Source organism: Oenanthe melanoleuca, chromosome 3 (assembly GCF_029582105.1).
Source record: "Oenanthe melanoleuca isolate GR-GAL-2019-014 chromosome 3, OMel1.0, whole genome shotgun sequence".
NCBI classification, from domain to species: Eukaryota; Metazoa; Chordata; class Aves; order Passeriformes; family Muscicapidae; genus Oenanthe; species Oenanthe melanoleuca.
The window spans coordinates 85688119-85711483 of record NC_079336.1 but is presented as its reverse complement, the minus strand read 5'-3'; the positions used below and the strand labels follow the sequence as shown (position 1 = coordinate 85711483).

Sequence of the window (23365 nt, the reverse complement as noted above, 5' to 3'; positions counted from 1 at the left end):
AATGGCACTTGTCCAGTGACAGCATAATGGACTTTGAAAACTATGCCTATGTGGAATTAACCTTTTAGTGTGACCCAGCATGATGATTTGATTATCTGCTAGTGCAGAACAAATGAGAGAGCACTGTGGTGATGAGATGTGTGACAGATATGTGACATTATCAACAGACTTCCTGACTGAGCTCTTATTTAACCCTGATGCTGATCCCTTGCATGATGCTAAAAGCTGTAGGTGTCCTAATGCTCGGGAAATTGAGCTAAAAAGCTACAATGAAGAGGATCCAATCTCTTGCAATTCCACACATATTGGAGTTGAAGCTTGTGCTTCTAAAGGAACTGAGTATTTCTAATCAGGCTAATGGCTTATATTTAGATATTCTTTCATATATTTCTGTTTAGCCTTCATTTGCTTTCAACAGTATCTGAGAAAGTACAAGCCTGTGTTTCTGGAGTTCTGTTCTAGCAATACTGTGAGGCAAGGAGACAACATGTTTAATGATGGTAAAGGTAAAAATATGCCAGCAAAATGCAAGAAAATGGCACTTCTAAGCTAGTCAGCTAATAGTCTTGTGTAGGTTTTTCCAAGTAATATAACACTAAGTGGAACATCGAATCTAATATTTTCTTACATTTTCAGACATCCATTTAAAGGTTCAATACTAAAATCCAGTTCTGCAGATCATTACTATTAAAAATTTATATCATGGCAATGTGCTCTTTATGGGATTATAGCTTTTTCAGGTTTTAATTACAATGTGATGATATCATGTTAAGTTGAAAAATACGTTGTGTTTACTTAATGAGTTTGTAAATATTTTAAAAAGGAAATTACAGGTTTTAGAGGAAGTTAAACAATACTGAACTGTACTGAGACTGAGAATATTAAACTGGGCAAAGAAGGAGAGAACAGCTTGTGAGAAAAGAGCAAGTTGAATATAGTTACAGCCTAAACAGAAACTATCTAAAGAAGAATTTGAGCTTGCTGGGAGCACTGTGCTTCTGATGCAATAAGGACAGGTAAAGATTGGCACTGACCTACCAGGTATATGTGGCTGTATTTGCTTAGCTCACATGTTACATGAAAGGACCTCCTTCCCTTCCCTGGTGATGTCCCCAAGCTTTCTTGTCAAGAAATCAAACTGTCTCATTCTCTTGAGCCTGACTATCCCCAAGTTCCTCCCATAACTCTCATTTCTCCAAGATTTGTTAAAAGGAAAATAGCAATAAAGCACTTGAAAAATATCAAAATAAGGTCAACTGATTGAATGTTTGCTTTATGAAAAACTATATCCTTCAGTGATGTGTCACCCTTCACTTGAAGACAGCACATTCTAGATGGAACAAGGTTCAAATCTTTAAATCCACATATACTCTTACTAATTATCCCCCCAATCCTGAGGTGTTGTGCTGCCTCAGAAACAGTCTGCCCCTACATGCTGTGCTCCCAGCCCCAAGCAAGGATGTGAAACAGTCCATTACAAATGGTGTCTCCCTCTGTAACAGCAGAACACATCATTCAGAGTGGAATGATTGAATCCTCTGTGTTTTTTCATATTTTAACTGAGTGTAAAATGGTCCAGACTAGGGATAAAGAGCTCATGAATTATTTTTGACTTATATATTAATTTGTTTCTGTACACTTTCTAATCATAATTTCCATGTCTTCAATACTACATCATAATGAATAATTCCAATGATAGTATTGCAGCATTTCACACTTAATTGCCAATGCCAGCAATAATACATTCCTTAGGATGTTTTTCCCATGTGTGCCTAACTAATTTATATGAAAAAGTCTGTTTTAGTCTCCAAGTTAATAGAAATGTCAATGAGACTAGTAAGATTTTGATACCTCTGCAAATAAAACAGGTGAAATGAGTGACATAATTTCAGACATCTGGGTTTGAAAAAACAAGTAGTTACCCCGGTCCTTATAAAAATCCAGAGTGAAAGCACTGGGAGTGAGTGATTACTTTGAGGGTTGTTGGTTCATTTCCCTGCTGTGGAATATAGATGCAGAAGCATTTAGTTGAAAATACAGCACTCACTTGGTGCAATCATACATTTCCCTGTGTAACTGTATATTTTTTTGCAGCATGCCCTGAGAATTGGCATGACTGCTAATTTATGACTTGTCCGTGTAATTATTTCTGGGCACATTTTTCTTTGTGTCATTAAATCTATGCTGGAAACTAAACACCTTTTTTTTTCTCCCCTAATTGAAACTAAGAAGTTTGATGAGGAAAGCTTTGAAAAATAATTTTGTAATACAGAAATATAGCTTTTTCAAAAGGAGATATCATCAGCCAGAAGGAAAGGAGTAAGTTAAACCAAAAAAATTCACTATTTAGGGCATAATTCTTTTTAAAGGTTTTTTATGATCTAGCTAGGTTACTGTAATTAAGAATGACAAATATTATTGAGAAAGGCCTTCCACTGATCCAATTCTAAAATAAAGAATCTTAATTCTGTTTCTGAATCTGCCTTTTATAATTGGGCCACTTCATTAATCCTCTTTGTAAGTAACTTCAGTTTGCATAGAATAGGAAGGAATAGGATATTTCATTAAAACAAGAGTTAAGACCTCAGTCTATTGGTGAGACAAGAATTTTTACAGCATGTGTGAGCTATTGCCACTAAATTGTCTTAGAAGCACTAGTGAAAATGTCAGACAAACTCCATTAGTGAGTTTTCTGTTTCTGATGTTGCTGTCTGGGGAGCATTTAAGAATGTAAGGAAGAAAGAAGCTGCTTTATTAGAGAGGACATACCCGCTGTGAAACTGCTGAGCTTTATAGCTCTTAAATATTTCTTATTTTTTTCACATAAATCTGAACAGAAAGGAAAACAACTATATAGGGCATTTCTTCCTGATAGGTTTATTATGCACTATAGGTGTATATCTAGGTCAGCAGTGGCTTGGTTCACGTGGTGAAGCATTGGGAGAGCTCCCAGAGCTCCCAGTTTATGTTCTGGACCTCCATGAGGAGGCTCACTTGAGAATATTGTGGGAGAAGCAGATTTCTTCCTGAAGACTTTCTTGAGGGTTTTTTTGATGTTGTGTTTAGCACACTGGACTCTGGGAGCCTAAGGAAACTTTTGGCATCCAGAGAATGTGCAGCCTGCAGTCCTGGGTCTTGGAGGATACATTGTAGTTTGGAATTAAAAAAAACCAAAACAGTAGAAGTTCTCATATGGAAAATTATAGCAGCCCTACTCCAGATGTTGTAATTCTACTTTATTTCTGCATTAAATATTGCTGACTTAGGTCGGTCTGTCTGAGTAGATTATTTTCATTATGAGCTCTGTATTCATACAGGACTGGTGTAAAGTAGAAAGCATTTAAATATGAGAGGAGGGGACATAGATGAAATCAGTGAGAGGTAACATGCTTATAAAAATGGAAGGGTTGTATTATGTGGCTCTATCACCTTCTTCCATCTACATATCCTTTGCAGTTTAGGTTCACCTTCAGGAGAGATACAAACAGGACTTGGAAGTTACTTAAAGATCTAATGTGATAGGCTAAAGATGAATAGTGTGTTTATATGGTCATCTTTGCAAGACAGCAATGAGGATGATACAGGAAAAGGAGAATATCCACATTGTTGGTAAAAGTTAGGGAGATGGTGGTGTGTGGAACTGTTGATGGGTCTAGGCAGTTTAAAATTATTAAGTCTCTGTCCTTAATTGGACAGTCTTTAATGTCTAAATGCTCAAATACTGGTTTTTTTTTTTTGTTTTTGTTTTTTTGTTTTTTTTTTTTTGTTTTTGTTTTTGTTTTTGTTTTTTCTTTTTTAATACAAGTACTCAGAGCAGAAAAAAGTACCATGTTCTAAAAGAGAAGGAGTGATCCATGTAGGTGTGTTGGAAGCCCCTCAAGATGAAGATAATAGTAAAATAGTAAATTTTCTAAACAGATACAAAGCAGAAACAACTTATGCTCAAAATTAACATTCCTATTTGAAAAAAAACCCATACACCATCTTTAGAATTATTTCAATGTACTTAAAACAGAAAGGCACAAATATTAATACAGTTATTTTACGTTCAAAAGCATGGCCCTGTATTTGCCCTAGTGCAAATGCAGATAGAATTTCTTCCTGCATGGTTTTAGTTTTCTGAAGTACTTTTAACTGAATTAACATTGCCCATTAACCAGTTAAATGAAAAGAAGAAAAAAAAATAGAAGAATCAAGATCTTTACTTGCTTTTATATATCAGTGAAACAAGACTGAGCACCAAATACTGTCTGTGGAGGTTCACTGGATTAGCTCCAGAGGATGTCCATACAGAAGCTGATTTTTATAGTGCTAAGCTTACCCTTGTAACATGTTTAATAGCACTGCTGAGATCACAAAACATTTATAGAGAGTGCACTAGGCTCTATGGTAACCCCTGCTCCACTGACTGAAGAAAACACCACATTTTTTATGTTCATTCAATTCCTTAGGTTTTGTTTGCTCTGAATCACAAACAGAAAACTGAGCTATATTCTAACTATAATCACTAGATTTTTAGTCTAGACTGAAAATCACCCTAGATACACAAAAAATGAATGGAAGTTTTGCTGGTGAACTCACTACAGGACTGGTTTTTGTATTATGTATCTGTATGTTCACTCTCAATAAAGCTTGTTTGAGAAATAAAATTTCATTGATAATTAGAAGTAGATTAGTTTGGAGAAACAAAAACTTGACATTCTACCTATACCAGCAATGTTCATGAGGTTCATTTTCAAACATGCCTAACATAGGAAAAAAATTTTTATTGTAGTTTCTTCCCCATCAAATTACTCCTAAAAGAAGTCTGGATTATTCCAGGTATGGCAGGAAAGGCTTTTGAGCTTCTGGTTACTTCTGCAAAGAATATTTAGCCATCACTCTTTATTAAAAACAATGTTCCTCTGTCTGAACTGTCTCTTGCCCTCTTGACTAGAAAAGTGAGATGAAATAGATACATTGGGATTATCTTGCTCTCAGGCTGATTCAACTGAAAGTAGCAAGACTTGTTTTGATAATTTTGATTCCTCATGTCAAAAAATATGTAAAGTAACCCAAACCAACCCATCTTGAGAGTTTCCTGTATAGCCTATATCCTAATTATATTCTGTATTTTTTTTTGATAAAAAAAAGGGAGAGTATTCTCAGAGTTTATTTCTGCACATGGAAACAAAAGAACAAAACAAAAAATACAAAACAGTTCCAGGGAGGAAGCTTCAAGTAAGGGCTACATGCAATATATATTTCTGATTATATTTTTCCTGATGGTATTTGAGTCCCTTTTCTTCTTCATCTTCAGATATACTGATTGCCCTGTTTTCAGAGGGACTTTTCCTGCTATTGGCTAAGCCAGAAACCATAAATAAATCAAGAAAAGGTCAGGACTTAGTTTGTTTTTTGAATTTATTTTTTAAAATGTGGTGTTTTTTTAAAAGCCATTGGAGCTTGATTTGATTCCATTTACAGCTTTCCTCTATGAGTGAGCAGCAATGCAGGATTTCTTTGAAGATGTTTTTCCTCAATTTTATTCCATTTCTCTCTAAGAAGGTGAGGCACTAGTTCAGGCTTATATAGAGAGGAACCTGAGAGTGCTTCAGCTGGCACTTTTAAATTGAGGTGATTTTCAGAAGAGAAACTGAAAAAAAAGGCTGAAACTCCACTCTCTGCATAAACCCACTCAAATGATACTGAGATATGTTTCGAGTAAAACATCATGGCAACTTGTGGTAGCTTGTTATATGTTACAAATGTTATTCTGCCTGCTGAACTCTACTTCTTAGAAGATGAAAAAAAAAAAAAAAAGGGAGAGGTGCTGAGGGAATAAATCTAAAGCACTATTTTTATATCAGGTGGGTATGTCTTCAGAGTGAGCATATTACCAGCTTACTTCTATCTCAGCCAAACTGTTTTTGTTTTTTTTTTTTTTAAACACTGTCAGTTTCACTGACAGTTACAGGAGCCATAAACTAAAACTTTTGTAACTAAAAATGTGGGGTATTTTCCTCATGCATAAGATATCACTGAGATGTTGGGTTAGTTTTTGTCCACAAACCCTGAAAATTGGAAAAAGGGAGCTGCTCCTCAGGCTGAAAACCTGTGAGATAAATTACAAGAAAAGAGCTTCTGTACTGGATTTATCAATAACAGTTTCTCAGAATTGTTTTTTAAAAAAAGGTGTCAGGCTATATTGTAGCTTCTGATTGTTAGGTTTGATCTGTAGCCCTAATCTTCTGCAAAAATATTAACAATATAAATCGTAAACGTTTTTTTTTTCTGCCCTGATATTATGAATTTGTTACTGACATTTAAGTCCTTAGCCTGATGAGGGATGCTTATTGGAAATCACTGTATTGAACAAGGATACTATGTGTGATATGGTATTTTTTTTATTACAGCAGCATCTAGAGGCTTCATTTGAAATTATATTTCCTCTGCTAAACACTGTATGAGCACACAGTGAGGCAGTACCTGTGATACCTAGCCTTACACATTCTGTGCAAAAAAAAACCCCAAACAAACCAAACCAAACCACCAACACCCAAACATTGGTGACATGCTCAGACTAAACCAGATTTTGACAGTGCCTAGAAATAAAATTAAGATCTTGGAGACAACCCCATTTTATTTATAAGAAACATGGAGCATTTCCCTGAGAATCACATTCCCCAGTCAGCTAAAGAACCAGTGCCTAAAGCTGGTTCAGCAGCAAAGTTTTCAGGCAGGGTTTCTGACTGCTTTACCATTTTCTAATTGCAAGGGCTTTAAGGTTCCTACCCCATGCAGAACATTTTTCTCTTAACTTTATGTTGGCGACAATGTTTTAGTTAACTATTTTTAAGAAGTTTGATGTTCATGCAAAAAACAGCTTAACCCAATTTTAGAATTTGAGTAAGTGCTTTGTTCTGTTATTGATTGAGATGGCTGACAGTGACTTTTTTATGGTGACTATCAAGCTGAAAAATGGGATAGATGTGTAATGTTTCATAGGAACTGTTGTCTCTCTTAGAGTAATTCATTACAATCATCTTAAGATATTTAGGAATTGATGTGGAGATTAAGGACAGCTGGTTCAAAAACCTTTTAGAGAGGGGAAACTAAAATTTCTCTTGTGACAAGGGCTATGGAATTCAAGTTTTGAGTGTGACTGGAGGATGGCAGTGCACCTGAGCCATACATACATTTCTTGGTTGGTACAGAATGTCCCTCAGTTGCCAGCACAGTGAGACACAGAGAGATTTGAAAGAACAAACCTAGCTGAGCAGTGGGATTTGACTGTTAATCAATAGCAATGGATCATGTGCATGCTGGGTGTTCACGTGAAGCTGTGGGCCAGCAGGATTCTAAGATTACAGCAAAACAAATTTCCCACTGAAGGTGCTGGTGCAATATCCCTGCAACTGAGGCTTTTGTTGCCATGCAGAAAGCAACCATCATATTTGAGAGATCTGACTCCTAAAGCCAAAACTAATAACTTTGCTTTCTAGAAGTCACTTTCTCTGTTCTATGTCTCTTTCCAACAATTTAAATGGACTTACACCTGGAGTATCTGTTCCAATGTGGAACTTGGAATCACTATCCACAACTAAAATAAAGACACAAAATAAAAAATTTGGCAAGACAGCATGGAAATAAAATGTTAAACAGATCAGACCCTATGGGAACTAAAATCCTCTGGCTTTTCTCTACTTTTCCCAAGAGTAGATCAGTGTATAGTTACAGGTAAAGGAGTACAAGTAGGTATAAAGTATATGAATTCTACTTGCAAAAATCTCATTGTGGGCTGTCAGAAGTGAAATTTTTTAGTATAAGACTTGAAAGGCATAGAAAGGCATACTTGCATTTCACACTAATACAGTTACCTAGCAGGTGGGTATGATGGCATCACATGACCAAACAAGATGCTGTTGGTAATTGTGTATATGGAATTTCCTTGTGATTGGGGTAATTAAAATAATTACTTCCCAAAGTAACTTTAATTTACTTTAATCAGAAAGAAAAAGATACTTATTTTATGTGGCGAGAATCATTGCTCTTCAATCAGCAATTGCTTTAATTCTGAAATTAATTTGCATTACCTGGGTTTGGTTTTCCAGTTTTATATTGCCTTGAATTGAAAAACCTGGAACAATGAACATTTAAACAGAAGTAAAAAAGTCATGTTCTGTAGGTTAATAAAGACTAGGCAGTAATACTGGCCAGTAAGTTTTGTGGTGATAATGGATGAGTCAAATCCTCAGCTACTATCACATGTATGCAAGACTATACCTATTTTACTGACAGAGGATTTGTCTGAAAGTCCTACAAGATTAATGTTATTAAACATTTCCCTTGTTCACCTTTAGTAAGCATTTAACAAACTGATTAGATGACATTCACATTTCCTAGAAAGTAGCTCTCTACCACAGTCCATGCATAAATAATACCAATTAAAAGTATTTAGATTAAAGCAAGAGTGAAAGAAGCCTTAAAGCAGTTTAGTGGTTTACCTTGACAACCTAGCATTAAGCAGTGTTAATTTTTCACTCAATCCTTTTTGCACTTAGAAGCAGCGTGCTACTAAGTTTATTGATTAAAAAAGTGTGTTCCAGATGCATGTGCAAAATTCTTGATTTCTCATTTTTTAAAAAATCTGATTTGATGAATTTGGGGCATACAAAACACGATTTAAAAATTACAGAGCAGCAATTAGCTTTTAACTAGTCTATGTAAAATGCAGCATAATAACAAACTAATGTTGTAAGCCACAGACTGACAACGACCTACAATACAATTTCAATTTTTTTCTTAATTTACAAAGTAAAAAGCTTACTCTTGAATTATTAGTATAAGTTGAGTGCCAAGATCTTCACAATGAAACCACTTTTCAAAGAGGACATTAGTTGATTCTCCAACATAATATCTGATAAAGCAAACACATTAGTCAGTCCTTTTATTAACAAACTGTGACCAGTTTCAGTCTTTTGAACAAAATAGCTACTTGATGTTGAGTAAGAGCAACTTACTGTCAAGCCTGCTGTACTTGATGTTGAGGAATGGTTATTTGGGAAAGCTTTCTGTTTCCCTGGTTAGTTGACTTGCTGGGTGGGGTGCTCAAACTTCTATGGAGTGCCTTGTAGTTCTGTTGATCAGTCACAAGTAAAGTCACCAAATTCCTTCAGCAACTTTTCCCAATTTCATCCTGGAAATGACTGCTGCCATAATCTCTTGGGACCAATAACTTTCACCTTGGATGTAGCTACTGCAAAAAAACCTGGTCCCAAATACCATTTCCAGTAACAGCTTCTGTGCAGCTATGACATAAATATCCATATTTGATAGAGTCAGCTTGCTTAATGCCCATGCATGGGCTGATAAGAAAACAAGGCGGCTTATGGACTTGTTTGTGAAAAATAGATGGTTTTCAGCTACACAGATTTGTTTGAGTCACCCCTCTGAAAAGGAATTTAGTGCTTCACTTGTGTCAGTTTTTTTGTCTTAACAAATAAATAAACTTTGGTGAGGTCAACAAATCGAGGTTGCTGTATGGAATCAATCTATGGGAAGGCAAATAGAGAATTTACACTCAGATTTGTAAAAGACTGCATGGACTGGGCAAGGAAAGATGTTCCAGTCCTGTCACTCATATTGTCAATGTTTTTAAAAAGGTCTCGTGTCCTTTAGGTTAAAGCTGCTGGAATTATCCTGTGCACATCTGGGTGTTCATGTCTTATATATCTATACATATATTGTCCAGAAATTTTCTAATAGTTCCCTGGCTCCTCAAATTTTGCAAAGGAGAGGATACACTGAAAAGAGTAACAGTATCTATGCTTCCAATATAGAAAAAGCAGTGCTGCCAGCACAAATTCTGAACACAGGCACTCTACAGAGAAGGGAGATGCTAAAAATGTCTTGTTTGGTGTAAACAAAGTGTCCAACAATATGACTAATATCAAACTTCTTTGGTTTCGTACTTATTTGCCATAGAATTAGGATTAACTAGATCATTTTTTCTCATAGCACAAGACAGGTATTCATTACTTAGGCTGGAACACTGGGGAAGGCTACTTATTCTTCACTTGTGTAGTAATCAGCATGCTGGGGGCTCTGATTTATGACTAAGGTTTGTAGACATAATAAATAATGGAACAGTAACACAGAATTAGACCTTGAGTCAGCATACTTCAAAGTGCATTATGATTTCCTCTTGTGCAGTCTTTGCTGCAGGTGGCTGGTATTGAAAAAAGTATGAGAACATGGGAGGTTCTGATTGGAAATTCCCCTTTCTCCCAGGAGTACACAGAGGGAATGCAGGTTCAAAAGCATAACAAGATTGTTCACTTCCAAAACATTAAGTGTCTTTTTTATTCACCACATCAGTGTGAAAACAAGGGCACTAAAAACCTCTGATTTATTTTCAGGCATCTGATTAGATATTTTGAATTGAGGATGTGTTAATTTCCACCTGCAAGCCATCAGGTAGCTTTTAGTTTAGCTTCTCCACATAAGCATGCCTATATTGGAGTGTAAATCTGCAGATCAGCCTAGATTCCTAAAAAGGCATTCAGCGTTTCTCTCTCCAATACCATTCACAGACTTCACATGGTAGGTTGTTTTACTTTAAGTAGTTTACTTTACTTTACTATTTAAGCTCATTTTATATAGTAATAATAAACTTTTTATCTAAATCACTGGCCAATTTTTTCTAGCACAAAATATCTTTTAAATAATGTAAGTCCACACAATCTACATATCTGTAGTGAAATGAAAAAAAGAGAAGTGCATAGATAAACAATACTTTAAATGAACTGGACTTGTTTCTAGCTTGAAATTTAATATTGTAGATTTCTTATCTTGAATTGTCTCTTTGTTAGTTTCTTTCTGTAGACTTTTTCCTTGGCATGAAAATGTCTTTCTAGCTCTGCATACTTGCAGTCTTCCTGCTGTGACACTACCCATGCAACAATCAAACTGCAGGTGAAAGGACAGGAACAGCTTTACAGATAACACTGCAGTTTTAAATCTGTGCAGATTATATAAACAGCTATAGATTCTTCTTAGTCTCTCATCTCTGGTTAATACCAAGACAGCTTTTCTAGATTTGCTAATGTTATACTGTTGTGACCTTGTGAACTCTGTATGGACACAAGACAAAGTTTAGTTCTGCTCCCTCTAGAATGCAAAGCAAACCACTCGCTTACATGAAGATGTTTTTCTCAAAAGGTAATAAAAACTAGGCAGAGGTTTGTACACTGTAGAGGGACTAGTGGTGAGAAAATTGAATTTGTTTTCAGCTTCCCACACACTTGATAAGAAAGCTGCTCTTCATTCAGTGCTTACAAAGGAATTAATATTCTGCTTGCCAGAGCTGATAAAAAAACTTATTTGGGTTATTAGAGAGCTCTGAGTTATTTTTCAAAACTTAAGGCAATAGCAGTAGGTAGTACATAAGTAGATTGCTTTAACCACAACATGTACTTAAGAAGTTTCAATATGGTCCTTGTTTAACTAAAGTAAATGCTAAATGAGATCTCTGTTTATTTGTGTGTAGATAAATAGATGTATGGATAGAATTAGTACAAAATTATCAGGATGAATCTGACAAATTACCAGGAAATTTAAGCACTGCATTGTATTGATATGAAAAATTAGTTTATATTATGAATTCTAACAGATTAGTTTATACTTTACCTTAGCCCATCAATTTCTGTTTTTAATCTTTCCCTCTCAACCACAAGACCCACAGTGTTTTCATATCTCTGAGGAGAGTGAGGTATCCTGGCAGGTAGCAGGAACATCTGTTAAAAGAAATCAGAAAGTGTCAGTGCCAGGAAGTCTGTTTTTTGCATTGTCCTTTTCCTGCCCCTCAACCTGCAAAATCTGCTCTTTGTCCCACTTCTCCCCTACTTTTGTTGAACCTGTGTTGCTCCTTTGCAGCTGCATGCACTGTGGTACCCACAGCCCTGCAAACACTGTTTCTTGTTTTCTCTGTGAATGATGACACAGTGACTGCAATCAGCACTGCCTTGATGAAGTTCTCTCCTCCTGGTTTGATCATCATTGCCAGACACAATTAAAATGAAAATCTAACCAATTACTCATCTGAAATTTATAAACTTACTGCAATTTCTGAGTAATTGAAATAGAAATGAAAAGCAGGTTTTTTTTGTCTGCTCAACAAAATGTCTAAACTAATCAGCCACATGTATCCTCCCAACACAGTGAGTACCTTTGCATGATGAGGAGTGCTATTCTCTCCGGAAATAATTAACAAATATGAGGGGCTATTTCTTCATGCAAGTGACAATGTGAATAGGCAACAGAGAAGTCTATGTCTCAAGTTTCAGAATAAACCCTTTCCTAGCAGCTACCTGAGCAGCAAGTTGGCAAGCCTGTATTCACCAGTACAGATGTTTTAGCTAAGGCTGAGCAGTCATTACAGCTCCTCAACCTACAAAACAGAGCTAATGACAGTGCCTCAGCAGTGCTAGTATCAGTCTTTCCACCAAGTATTGTGTGCTTTTCATTAGTGCTTCTCTTGCATGCTGAGATCTCAGCTGGGTGTGCTCCTTCAGCGTGAAGTGTAAAACCAGAACCTTGTAGTTGGAAAATGCGGTTCTGTTTTGTCACTGAAAAAGTTGTAATGCTTTTAATGGCACTAAGCTATTTGGTTTAACACGTCTTCCACTTTAAAGGCTGTCTCCACTACACCTAATAATCCTTTCAAAGACTTGAGTGCAGTCCAAGCTTGTGTCAATAACCATGAGTGGCAGTTGTAGCACATCTAACTTGTAGTAACAGCCAGTATCTATTCATGCTCTCAGTAAAAGCACTGCAATCTATGCTCTAGCAAGTGTTCTGCTATAAAGAAAAATTTGGTACATTTTATTTGTAAATGGCTCTTTTAAAGCTATCCTACTGTGATGGTTGGAAAGGCTAGCTGTGAGGACTAAAAAAGGCTGAAAATACATGAATCATTTAAATTCCTCAGTTTAGGCAGTTTGCTTAATGGAGTGGGTGAGTGGTGTGTACCTGGCAAGGTGTAAATAAAAGATTAATCCAACTGAATTAACATGGCAGATCCCATGCAATGCAGGGGAACAAGAACTTCTCTCAGTATTCTTGACTATCTGAAGAGGTACCCCAGATGTTCAGGGGTATTTTTATGTTACTGAAACAGTCAAATTTGGAATGCAGTTTATGGTAGTTTCCTATTACTTACTTGAAATTTTTAATACTCCATTCAAGCTTTTTTTTTTTTTTTTCCCTAATAAATCCTGCTGCCATTTCTTTCACAGCAGGGATAAACTGTTTTCTAAATAACACAAAAAACAATCATTTAACATAAATATGTTATAACTGTAACAGAAAAACAATCCTGTTTTACCTCCCCCTCTCGGATGACAACGTCTTTTTGTCTCCCATTTTCAATTATCTTTAAACACATATCTCCTTGAACCTGGTAAAAAAGCTGAAGAAATAAGAAAATAGCATTAAGGCATCTGCTCCAAAACATTCTGAACTTTATATTCTCTATGCAAAGAATACATGTATAAATACATTCAATTTGCAGTTACAAGTACTCGCTGATTTTTTCTAATGATAACAGGCTTCTAAAATCTGTTGATTTAAAAAATGTTACAAAATATGTATGCTTTCTGTTATCTTACTAAGAATTAACAATCTATCCAAGAGGTCTGCAACTGCACGTAGAACTATCCTCTGGACCTAGTGGAATTCCACTATCCTGGTTTTACCCTTGGAATTACTTCTTGCAGGGCACAACGTTACAGTTCAAGCATTCATTAATTACACAATATAGAAAGCTTCATTTCAGATGTAGCAGGGTCTTTAATCAATCAAATTAAATGTCATTTTTCCAAATAAGCTCCAAGTATGCACACATAGGGGTTTTTTTTGTTGTACTTTTTCATTTTTTTAATGGCATTTTCTCATTTGGGATGGATTGCCCGTTTGGAAGCTGTTCTGCTTTACTTTTGTGGATACCCCCAAATCCAGCAGCAGCTGCTGCTCTTCCCACTGTGTATGTAAAAGGGTTACATTCAAAGTGTATATGAGGATAGAACCACTGAACCCAAAATTCTGTCTTTGGTCTCCTATGGCTGTTTTCAGACAAAAACCAGCTCTGCTTTGTGGGGGCTCAGGTCCTCATGACAGAACTGTGTTACAATCTGAAAGCAGATCTTTATCTTTGACCTGAAATAATGGGCACATCCCTCCTCATTTTTATGCAATGCAGAGCAACAATAGTTCCAAAAGTCACTTGCTTCCCATGTTCTCTTTACCACATCTAGAAAGCAGAGTGCTAGTGCAGCTGAAGTAGTCTGAAACATGATTCAAAGTTAGAACTATAACTGAAAAAATCCCTTATTTATGGCAAGTCACTACAATTTCATCGAAATTGTAAAGAAGAAAAGAGTAAAGAAGAAACCACTGAAGCATGCAAACCCCCTGAACAGAACTCTTTCCAACATTAGAGAAGCCTAATCAATTTTTTAATCGTTATTATTTCTGAAAGAGATTTGAAATATTAATGCATGCCCCCTGGAATTGAAGAAACAACTCTGTGAACATGAGAAAGAATAAATATACTGCCAAGATAACAAAACAATAGGGAGAACTGAAGATACACTGAAAAAAAAGCTCATTCTGAGAGATTTTACACGAGTGAAAAATTCACCTTGTGCCAGGGACAGCACTACAGATAAATTATAACTCTTGTTTAGAAGGCCACAGTGCCAGGCCACTAATCCTCATTGCAGTCCATTTCCCTGTGCTCTTTTTTCTGACTTTTTTGGTATTTCTGAAGGCCAGCACCCAACTCTACAGAAGCTCTCCTTCCACTGGGCATGGCCAACTTCTCCCTGCACCACAGAGAGTGATCTGAGTGGGGAAATTACCTCTCCTCCTTCAGTTCATAGAAGATTCATCTAAGACTCTATGACCTAGATGGATTGTCACACCAGTTGTGGCTCATATGGCACTGATAATGCTGAGACTTAAAGTATCACTTTGGAAATCCTGAGCTTTGGAGTGTCATTTCCCCTGCAGCTACTGGGGCAGCAATTACTGAACACATGCACAGGACATGCAGAAGAGGGAAGGGACAACACAGGCAGAGTTTATCCTGCTTCTGGCAAGAGTCATGCAGCTGAGCAACCTTTCTGGAAATGAAAAACTTGAGTGAGGATGTCAGCTCCCAGTTCAGAGGTGAAGCATCACAGTCATGAGGAAAGATTACAAACAGTAAGTTATGAATTAAAATAATCGTTTTGCAGTGGGAGAGGAGAAATGGTGTGGGCTACATATTGTCAATGAAAGCATTTTTATGACTGAATTTAAATAGTACCTTTCACTGTAAATTATGGTCTATTCTTCAAAACTTTTTTTTTTTTTTAAATTGCCTGAGTGCTTCAGTCATCCATAAATCATCTGATGTAACTGTGATTAATACAAGTGGCAGCAATTATTGAATATACTGCCTTGCTTATAATATAACCTGAACTTTTTATCAAGGAAACTGTCAGCTATTTAATATCTCAGTGAGTTACAGTCCATGCCCATTTCAGAGGCTAGATTGGCAACACGGTACTGTCTTTTTGTTGGAAACTTATTTTTTTCTAAATACTGACCGACTTTTGCCTTTTGTGCAAATCTAACATCTTGGTAAGTCTCTCTTGGAAAAGAAAAATCAAGGCCTGAGTTAGAAAATTCAGGTGTATATGTATATATATATAAACATATATGCCTGTATAGATAGGATAGCAAGCCAGTAGTTCACACCACTTGAAAATATAAGCTTTCCCAGCTGTACTGCTCTTCCTGGAATAATCTAGTATCCATTCTCCCCAGCAGTACTAACAACTGAGGAAATATGCAGTATTCCTGCTCTATTAACATCTTACTAATGACAAGGCCTCTCATTATGTGAAATGTGTATCTCTTCTTGTAGAAAAACCTAGATTTGTACATTGCTACTGCATAATGGCTCACAATTGGGTATGAATTTTGTCTTTCTGGGTGAAAAATGTCTCAAGGAGGAAACAAAGGTTGTTCACCATTCTTTTAATCCGTTGCTACTAAATGTGCTTATTTATTTATTATTGTATCTTCTTCCTTTCCTCTTCTCCTTTTCTAGACTTCAGCATTTTGTTTAGTTTTGTGCTTACTATATGGTATCTTCTCATTATGATTATACTAAAAACACCTCCTTTATTAATGCTCACTTTACCTCTAGAAGTTATGAGCCACCTAGAAGAGCTTCTTTGCCCCAAGCATAACATTATTTCATAACAATTGCTCAGTATGATCATTAAAACTGCAGATATACCTATGAAACTCAAATAATAACACCTTAAGTCAGAGACGATTTTTTTATTGATTTAATTTTCCTTAAATTTTCTTTGCTGTAGGAGAAGTGCATCCTCCTTCCTTAGTCTGCTTCACCCTTATTGATCATGCTTCAAGCCTGCAGGGGAAGGCAGTGTGGCCAGTGCTGAATCACTCTCCAGTCTGTACAGGGATATTTCATTCAATTATGAATAATCATAGAATAAATTATGCTGGCATTTCTGGAGGCAAGAGGAGGAGATGCAAAGAGGTAGGAATTCACTGTTGTCATCAGTGGAAGCGTTGCTGAAGCTGCTTGTCTTTGACAGAAATTTCAATAGGGTAATAGAACATGTGAATACTACCTTAAAAGATCACTAACATCCTCACTCTACTAGCATGGTGAGAATTGCTCCTTCATCCAGGGATGTATATCCTAGCAGAGTAAACAAAGAAGCATCTAGTAGTGGAAGAATACAGGATTTGTAATTGGTCTGTATTGACTAACTAAAAACCCCACAAGTCTGTTTTATTTTATGTACAGCGGTGTATGTAATTTAATTTGGATGAATCTTTGATATCAATCTCTGCCTAGACACAGGAACCCAGAGCTCCATGAGGGCTTTGATAGCTGACAGCTTATTTACAGACCTCTGAAGAGACCTGCAATTAGAAGGATACTTTGAGTTCTCACTGCATCTAAAAATGGAATTTGGGATTGCTCAGCCACTTCTGGGATTAGGCTCTGGCTTGGTATATTTTGGCTTTTATTTCTTGTCATATGGTTATGTACTAAATTAATTTGCAGAGCAAATCAAATTCTGATGTGGGAGTAGAGCCTGAGTGTTCTCCAGACTTCAGTGGTGACTGATCTATTTCAGTGCAGAAAAACAATTTTCTCCCTTTCTCATCACAAGGATTTTTCAGCCATTAGAAGTCTACAAGAGAAATAGGTGAGGAAGGTAGAGAAAACTGTTGAGGGCTTTTGGTGGTTTGGTTTTTTATTTTCCTCTTTTCATTTACATGTCATCTGTGAAACCTGAATACTAGCCAAAACTCATCCCAAAAATCCTATGCAGCAAAATTATTTCTGAAGATACAATCTCCTTCTGATGCAAAAGGATCAAAGTTCTTATCACATTTTAATAGGAGCTTTGTTTCTTACTCAAATATTCCAAGAGTCTTTTCCAGACAAATGTGGGGTTCTTTAAACGTAAAGAAGCAAAAATGTTTCTCTTGCTTCACTGTGATTCAGCTTCTCAGATTTATTTGGGATATATGCACCACAAAACTAAGGCAATGCTTACCTAGTGCCACTTTCCCCTTGTTTTCAGATATCCACTATCCTTATAAAATGCAAAGGGCAAATTTATCTGATAGGGGAGAGTTTCTCAAAAGCATGCTGACTGGAGAGCAGCATACACTAGAAGGGGTCAGGCTTCATTTAAGCAGATAATCTGTCAGAAACTCAAGCCAAGTCTTAATTGTGGTGTCTGTGTGAGATGGAGAGAAAGAGAAAAGTCAAACTCAGGTCAGAACACTCAGATGAGTTGTGGCATATGTGACCTCAAACCTGTATCGTTTCAAAGCATTAAGTTATATCTCAGTCAGACCATGTGAATGTGCTAGAAAAAGCTGAAGAGATTCATCAAGATGATCAAAGGAGGGGGGACTCCTTCTCTGAGAGTTCTCTTTAGGACTGCTATGGTCTGTGGGGCTGTGGGGTAATAATTAGATGGCTCTATCCATAGGAAACTACCTAGACGCTTAGAGTAGAAACTTAGGGTAGAATACAGCACAATGAGAAGTGGGACTTCTAAATTCAAGCAGGGTTTGTGCCAATGCAAATGTGTTGCAGGTGGTAGATGAAAGGCTGATTTGAATTTCTCTGCATGGAACTGTACTGTTTTATGTAGACTCAACATCAGAATGTGAATTGTTAAGAAATCAAAGCTAAATCAAAGTCAGTTGAGATTCATTGTGTGTAAGTGGTGGACTGAGGTGGGTAAAGAGATAGCAGCCTAACTACTTTTGGAATCCTAGGTTTAGCTGTTAGCATATCTCACTTTCCCCCAAAGCCGCCCACACAATGTAGTAAATAAATTCTGAAATCCTTTTACTAGAGCTAGGCTTTATTATGATCATGGGGTTTCTCTGTCATTAACTTTCTCCAAAATATATGGACCCCTTGAGTTTTCATTTATTTCTTTGGAAGGTTTTTTTTTCCCCTACCCTCAGGCTTTACAAGTAAGTAAAAATGCAGTAAATACACCATGAAGCCTGTAGGCTATGTTAACACTGAAACTCTTCTTGTGAGAAATGCTATGGTGTGATGCAAAATCCAAGACAAAGATATGTTGAGGACTTCCCAGGTACCTGCTACGTCATAGCTGCGAGGAGTTGAGCACAAGAGAACATAGCCTCAAGCTGTGCCAGGGGAGACTTGAGTTGGACAGCAGAAACAATTTCTTCATGAAAAAGGTTGTCAGGCATTGAAATGGCTGCCCAGGGAGGTGGTGGTGTTCAGAAACAACTGGGCATGATACTCAGTGCCACGGTCCAGATGACAAGGTGGTGTTCAGCCAAAGGTTGTACTCAATGATCTTGGGAGTGTTTTCCAACCTTAGCAATTCTGCGATTCTGTGATCTCGTCAGGGCTGCCACAGAAACTTTCACAGTGGCCTCATCAAGTTCACCTACACAAGAATTGTAGTCACTAGTCCATGGAACCCAAAACTGTCTTGACAAATGAGACACATCAGAATAAGGATTCATGTGAAACTCTAAGAACTCATTATGTAGGACAAACACTTCCTAGAAATTTCCTTCAGTATTAGTTATATAGGTCCATTCTCATAGCTCGTTTTTGCCATGTTCCAACAGAAGATGCATTTCCCAAAGCAATTTTCATTTTTCAATTTTTTATTTCATTTCAAATTCGTCTGATTTAGAGGCAGAGAATGTCCGAGCAGATGTTTGCTGCCTCTACCTCTATTCTGATGGAGAAGGAAGCAAAAGGGAACTTTACAAATAAGATTGAATATGACTTCCTGGTAAATTCCAGCCAAAGACTCTGAATGGTTTATCTGCTTGATTTTTCTCTTTAAACACCTGTCCAATGAAAAACAATGTCTCAGGTATAAGACTCTTTCTGTGCAGAAAGGTGTCAAAGAAATAGTGCACAGAAATTTAAGAAGGCAGTGAAGCACTATAGAGAAAACTAAGAAGGAACAAAAGATAAGAGTTATTTAGGAAATACCTGCTTGTTGAGAGGAGGAAAGAAATTGTGCTAGACTAGCTGTCATTTTAGCCTAAATAGCTGTCCAGGAGACAATTCTAAAAGGCTTTGAAGAGAGTTCAAATCAAGCCTCTGCATTTTTTCTTTTTCTTTCTCCTAATTAGCCAGTCAACACTAATCTTCCTGATACACCTGCACTTTAATGGCACCGCAGAGAGGTTGGGAGCAGGAGGATGCTCCTCAGCCCTTATCTCTGTGTGCCAACCCTTTGCTGCTGTCAACTGCAGGCTTTCAAGTGCAAGTTGTGACACAGGACACTCCACAAACTGTGTGACAACAGGCACAAGACAGCAAGTGGACAGATATAAGTAATCCTAAATTAAACTTTCACTCCAAACCAACCCTCTTTGGGAATACTCACAGTAGAACAGCATCAGCTAAATTTGCCTGAAGGATTTGTGGGTTTTTGCATTTGTGATTTGGCCTGCTGACAGTATGTCTATATAGTCTGTCTTCAAATTATCACCCAGAGCTATAAATTACCCTTTTTCTGACAAAATAATGAGATGAACATGACTTTGAACAGTGTTTTTTTAATCTCAAGTCTAATTTAGGAATATGCCCTTTTGCTAGGATACTCTTTACTTCACAATTCTTCTCTAATGAGAAACATGGTTCTAAGTTAGATTACAGGAAGGTGCAAATGTGTCTGATAAAAAGCTATGGTAAACTGCAATGAATAACTATAGTGTACTTTCATAAAACTGAATGAAATTGGCCCATATGTTAAACTGGTACATAACTGATAATGCTTCTGATGTGTGTATTGCCAATTTTCTGATGTGATAGGGTTGTTATGTTTCCATTTTTGGTTTCTGAGCAATTGTGGGAAGCTTACCAATGAGCATGTACAGATACTTAAAAAATCTTGTTTCCACTTGAGTTAGCAATAACATCCATTTGCAACAGTAAATTAAAAATTATGCCTCTATAGATATGGCTAACTTTTTACATTACTGAGAAGTTGTATAAGGAGTTTATAAAAGGGTATGCTAAGTTATTTACAAATAGAGGAACATCTTGCAACATGAAAAAAAAAAAAGTTAAATTAAATCAGCCTAACTTTCCTTTTAAGGTGTCCCAAGCAGCCTGATAGCCTGGTCCTGGGTGCTGCCAGAGCTCTCCCTGCACAGCCCATGAGAAGAGATAGTAGAGTGTGTTGGTAACCTGGCATGTGATGGATGTGCCTGTGCCCACAGGCACAGGTGGGCTGGGAGATGGTGACAATCCAACACAGGTGGGAATCACCCAGGGATAACAACTCAGCATCTGCTTTTCCAGAGCTGTGTGTCTGTAAGGACTACACACACCTGCATGGCACAAACAGGAAACCAATGAAGGCTCTTGTGAAATGCTGGGGTGAGTTTGGGGAGAAATGATTCAACGGTAAGTAAATTAATTTTTCTTTCTCTACAAAAGGATTTATTAAAACTTGACCCACTTCTGCTTTAAACTATGTAGATGCTTAGGCTTGAGTTTCCAAAGGTACTTAAAATTAGGTTGCCAGATGTCATTGGAATGACATGAAGTTAAATTATTCTGCTGGGAAAAAAGGCAAATTGTCTCCATCCTGGCACCCTTACTTCCAGGCCTCTAGTATCCACTTTCCCTTAGGATTTTTTCAGAGCCAGTAGTGGAGAAGTCCCAACAGCAAGCCAGCAATTCCAAGAAAAAAGCAGTAAACAAAGAAGGTGTAAATTGTTACAATTTTGTTAAGTGTCTACTCCTTCCTCCATGCTGCATTTGGTGTAATGGCTACTCACAACTCAAAGCTGGAATGGCTTTGAGTCACCAGTGGAATTGCTTTGAGCACAGGGGAACGATTTGAAAAATATTTCAATACTTTATTCTTTAACTTTCTGAACTCAAATGAAAGCTGAAAAGCTGATGATTTTCACAAAGTTCACAAAAATAGGTAATTTCTAGTGAATTAAAATATTTTTGAATTTTGAATGTCAAAGTTACTTTTGAAATACAGCTCAATCTTCTGCAACAAAGTATTGCTTTAAAAATATCATTACCTTCCTAAAATTCCATTCCAAAATGTTGAAATGAGACATTTTGATGTGTCAGAACATTTTCCCTAGTTTGCTGCTGGAAATGAATTACAGCAGAACAGATCTGATTCGTGTTTGTTTCAAACAAAATGCAAACATGATTTACGGTTCTCATGAATGATTCTGTTTAAGCCTATGAATAGATCTAATAAATACAACATCTCTGAGCCAGGCGTTGCTAATCTGTAGCTTCAAAAGTAGCTGCATTTAATCATTATAGATAAATTAAATCAGAATAATATAAACAACCTGTAGGTTACCTCTTCTCCTTCTTCAATATGATAATCCTTCCTTTCATTTGGCCCTCCAACAAACATCACATTTAATTGATAGCGATGCCTAGAAAAGAAAGTGACATACCTCTATTCATTATATTATTTCATTTATTATTTTTTTTTTAATTCTTTTAGGACAGTGAGTCAATGAAACAACGTTGAGTGAAAAGCAACAGCCAGTACAAGGATTTATAAGACCTTGGATGAACCTCTCTGCTCTGGCACTGTCCTGTTGGGTGACCTGAGGCCAACTACTTCCCTCCTGGTGTTTCAGTGCCTACAGCCATGAAAAGGGGACAACAATAGCTGCCAGCTGTGGAAAGAGCTTTGAACTGAAAAGATAAAGAATGTTACCTAAGAGACAGGAGCTAGAAAAAAAGGCTTTTCAACATGAGCTGATTATGTAAAGGTGAAACTCTTAAAAGTTAACAAAGGTAAAAACATGCCTCCCTCCCCCATTGGTAGAATTATCAGAGATACTGATGGTAGGAATTGCCAGCTAATTTCGGTTCTGCTTATATTGGTTTTGCTAAGCTGAAACAAAATTAAATGGTTTTCTTGGGGTTGTGGCTATTTCAGAAAAGGGGATTCCAGGCCATTTCTTAACTCTACCCCTCTTAAGAGCCCCAATGAGCATTCCTCTCAGGTATCACAAGGTATGCCTATCACCCCAATTATCTATCAGTCCATTCACACTAATAAAAAGGTAAGGTAGCAGATTTTATTACGCTAAAAAAGCCCTCAAATTCAGGCCAGTTAGGTGTGAATCAAAATTTGTTCTTCTGCTGTTCGACAAGTGAAGTGAGGTGTGTTAACTTATGCTTTGCAATGAGTAGGTTCTGGGCAGTAACACGGAACCAACAGGGCCATGATCCCCTGAAACACAGGGAACAACAACATATCCCTGTGTCAGCACCTTAATTGAGAGAGGCTGTTCTGAGTGGTTGCACATATATATTCAATCTGCTACCGTTATCACTTTTTCTGTGAAGAGTACAAATGGGGACTAGTAAAGCAGACATAACAAGTAACAGTGACAAATTAGTTGGTCAAACAAAACTAAAGAATTAGAATTGACTGCTCTCGCCATAGGAAGCTGTATATTTTACAGCACTGGGCTTCATAGCTGCATCATAAAATAAGGAACTGTAATCCAAATTGCTTGTACCATGCAGATTTAATATTCATTTTCAACAGCACACTGCAATGCTTCTGCATTAATACACGCTACTACTAAAGAAGGGCAGGATGACCCAAACAGCAACAATACAGATAATAGTGAACGAAATAAAACAGAATAAATAAGAGAATAGAATAAGAGAAAGGCTATCTGTGGGTATCTTGTGGTCTACTGTTAAAATGGGTTATTTTTTTCAAATAAACACTTGGTTTCGTTATTAGTTCAC

At 36.9% G+C, this 23365-nt stretch overlaps 1 protein-coding gene and 1 long non-coding RNA gene across 2 annotated transcripts in view; one reads left to right on the top strand and one right to left on the bottom strand.

Moving 5' to 3' along the window:
* Positions 1 to 23365, bottom strand: part of HAAO (3-hydroxyanthranilate 3,4-dioxygenase) — a 32352-nt gene that overhangs the window by 6158 nt on the left and 2829 nt on the right. Inside the window, exons 2-6 of the mRNA XM_056486896.1 lie at positions 21945 to 22023; positions 13367 to 13450; positions 11671 to 11777; positions 8810 to 8899; positions 8076 to 8119 (exon numbers count right to left, since the gene is read on the bottom strand). Coding sequence (XP_056342871.1) covers positions 8076 to 8119; positions 8810 to 8899; positions 11671 to 11777; positions 13367 to 13450; positions 21945 to 22023 — 404 coding nt within the window. The remainder of the gene's footprint in view (positions 1 to 8075; positions 8120 to 8809; positions 8900 to 11670; positions 11778 to 13366; positions 13451 to 21944; positions 22024 to 23365) is intronic.
* On the top strand, positions 13817 to 22933 carry LOC130250810 (uncharacterized). The gene is made up of 4 exons (XR_008840053.1): positions 13817 to 15246; positions 16413 to 16600; positions 20909 to 21013; positions 22095 to 22933. It is a non-coding gene; the product is annotated as an uncharacterized LOC130250810 (long non-coding RNA).